Source organism: Salvelinus sp. IW2-2015, unplaced genomic scaffold, assembly GCF_002910315.2.
Source record: "Salvelinus sp. IW2-2015 unplaced genomic scaffold, ASM291031v2 Un_scaffold16433, whole genome shotgun sequence".
NCBI lineage: Eukaryota > Metazoa > Chordata > Actinopteri > Salmoniformes > Salmonidae > Salvelinus > Salvelinus sp. IW2-2015.
The window spans coordinates 47938-50599 of record NW_019957584.1 but is presented as its reverse complement, the minus strand read 5'-3'; the positions used below and the strand labels follow the sequence as shown (position 1 = coordinate 50599).

The 2662-nt window shown below is 40.6% G+C and overlaps 1 protein-coding gene across 1 annotated transcript; it reads left to right on the top strand.

The window, feature by feature from the left end:
* Positions 1-89: 89 nt before the first annotated feature.
* LOC139027453 (nectin-4-like) lies at positions 90-1377 on the top strand. Its single transcript, XM_070442660.1, has 3 exons — positions 90-425; positions 537-773; positions 1122-1377. The coding sequence occupies exons 1-3, from the start codon at positions 104-106 to the stop codon at positions 1250-1252; spliced, it is 690 nt and encodes a 229-aa protein (XP_070298761.1). The 5' UTR covers positions 90-103; the 3' UTR covers positions 1253-1377.
* The last annotated feature ends 1285 nt before the right edge of the window (positions 1378-2662 follow it).

The following is a 2662-nucleotide window of genomic DNA, read 5'->3' as shown; positions in this document are numbered from 1 at the left end:
ATTCAAAATGAACCTGTCCAATACATCTAAAACATTTAGTCTCATTATCGTTTCAGGAATTGATCAGTTACATTATGTTTCAGGTGTTGTGGGTGAGAGCTGTATGAATGTGACTTACACCCATCAGAGTATCTGTGCTTTGAAAGGGTCAACAGTGGACATATCTTGCTTTTACACACATCCCAGTTGGCATAACGTCACAGAAGTATCCTGGTTCAACAAATGGGAGTCTGGTGTAACTAAAGACCTGAGACAGGACTCAGAGTATGCAGATCGTGTGGAATACCATCGACAAACAGAAAAGGACTACACCCTGAGAATCACAGACCTGAGAGAAAGTGTCTCAACTGAGTACAGATTCAGATTTACAACTGATAAGGCCAGATGGGGGTACAGCTTCCATGGAACAACTCTGTCTGTCACAGGTAATACTACACTCTATGATACAACTGTAAATAWTATTGAATTACAGGAGAAAATAAATTGACCATCCTGTTAACACAGAGGTGTATGTGGTTTTATACATATTGTTTCAGGTCTGCAGGTGAAGGTGACTCCTGCTGCAGAGGGACAGAAGACACTGACCTGTAGCACCACCTGTACTCTGACTGACAACTCCAACCCCACCTACACCTGGTACAAGAACGGACAACGTCTTGATGAGCCCACTTCCCAACAATACTCTAGTAATACCCTAGTAGTGTTGGGTCATTCTGTGGACAGTTACTCCTGTACTGTAGAACACCATGAGGKRCTCCACTCTCCTGCAGTGTGTGAGTATGAATTCATCTACTATTCTACTTAGAACGCATCAATCATTTAATATCAACGAGAAAGGTATTACTGCTTTATCTATCAATATTCATCATTACATAGAAATTACAGACAACGTCATAGATGTATGCATGTCTATAGTTAGAATGTTCAGTACCTCAAACACTTGAAGAATAGTTTAGTAGACACTCAAGTCCTAAAGTATCTCCTAATGTATTCTTGTTCATGTTTTGTGTAAGTGATAGTTTTAGATAGTTCTCTGACTTTAGATATAATTTATTTTTGACATGACGTCATTTGAGGTAGTATACTACAGTCCTGACCCTCTGAATATTCTCCTTTACTAGATGCTCCAAAGAACACCACAGTGTCAGTCAGTCCCTCTGGTGAAATAGTGGAGGGCAGTTCAGTGACTCTGACCTGCAGCAGTGATGCCAACCCACCTGTGGACAAATACACCTGGACAAGAAGAACGTAACCTCACCAAAAGCATCGGAACAGAGATACAGCATCACTAACATCAGCTCTGAGGACAGAGGAGAATACTACTGTGAGGCTGAGAATAAATATGGACGTCTCAATTCTTTTCTGTGTCTGTGGACGTTCAGTGTAAATACACCTAACTCATCTTTTAATCAGAGGATCACATTTAAATTCATATTTCAATAATAGAAAAACACTATGTTAATACCCCTATTGTTACATATTGTCCACCAGATGGCCCAAAGAAACACCTCAGTGTCAGTCAGTCCCTCTGGTGAAAAGTGGAGGGCAGTATCAAGTGACTTCTGACCCTGCAGCAGTGATGCCAACCCACCTGTGGACAAATACACCTGGTACAAGAAGAACGTAACCTCACCAAAAGTATCAGGACAGAGTTACAGCATCACTAACATCAGCTCCGAGGACAGAGGAGAATACTACTGTGAGGCCCAGAATGGAAGAGGATCTATGAACTCTACCACTCTGATGATCATTGTAGCAGGTAAAGTTTAATCTTTAATACCTCAATACAAAATTACTTTTCAAAATATATCTTAATAATTATACTTTGGATAATTACACTTCTGTTTATAACGACAGGTTTGCTTATAAAATCCCCAAGTATTAACAAGTATTACATTGATATTCTGTTTTATTATTATAATAATATTCAGTTCATTAGAACATGCTGTGTACTCATATCATCCATATTTTATTACAGGGAAACAGACCTCAGTTSTMKCTGCAGCTGTAGGAATCATAGTGGTTGTTCTGGTTCTCATCCTCTGTCTCTCTGGACTCATGTGGTTCAGGTGAGTGTTTTTGTTGTTTATTTAGAAAATGCAATAATTAATTAATTKATTCATTCATTCAATTGTTTACAAAACAGGAAGAAAGCCTCCAAAATCTACCTCTGACACAAGAGACACAGCAGGCGATGGACTGGTGAGTCTGTTGGAATCAGAAGATGACTGTGATTAATGTTTATGCTTTGTGGAACATTTCCACTCCTCATGTTGTCTGTCCTCTCTCTCCATCAGGGAGACTCTAGTCCAGTGTATGACAACATCTCAAGCATGGTCATGACCTCTACTGCAGCACAGACAGCAGCCACAGACGACCAGGATGATGTTCACTACGCCAGCGTCCACTTCTCTCGTTCCAAAAACCAGGAAGTGCCTCTGTACTCCACCGTCCAAGTGTCTCAGCCCCAGAAAGAGGATGAGGATGTCCAGTACGCTGCTCTGAAATTCAACCTCCCAGTGCTGCCACCAGGTGAGCATATTCTGCATTAAGGTCATTCATATGCTGCAGTTTATTGTAGGAGAGGTCATCAATAAGAAAAACAGTTGACCCTTTGTGACCACTATGAACCCAAACTATGAACCCAACAATGGACATCTCA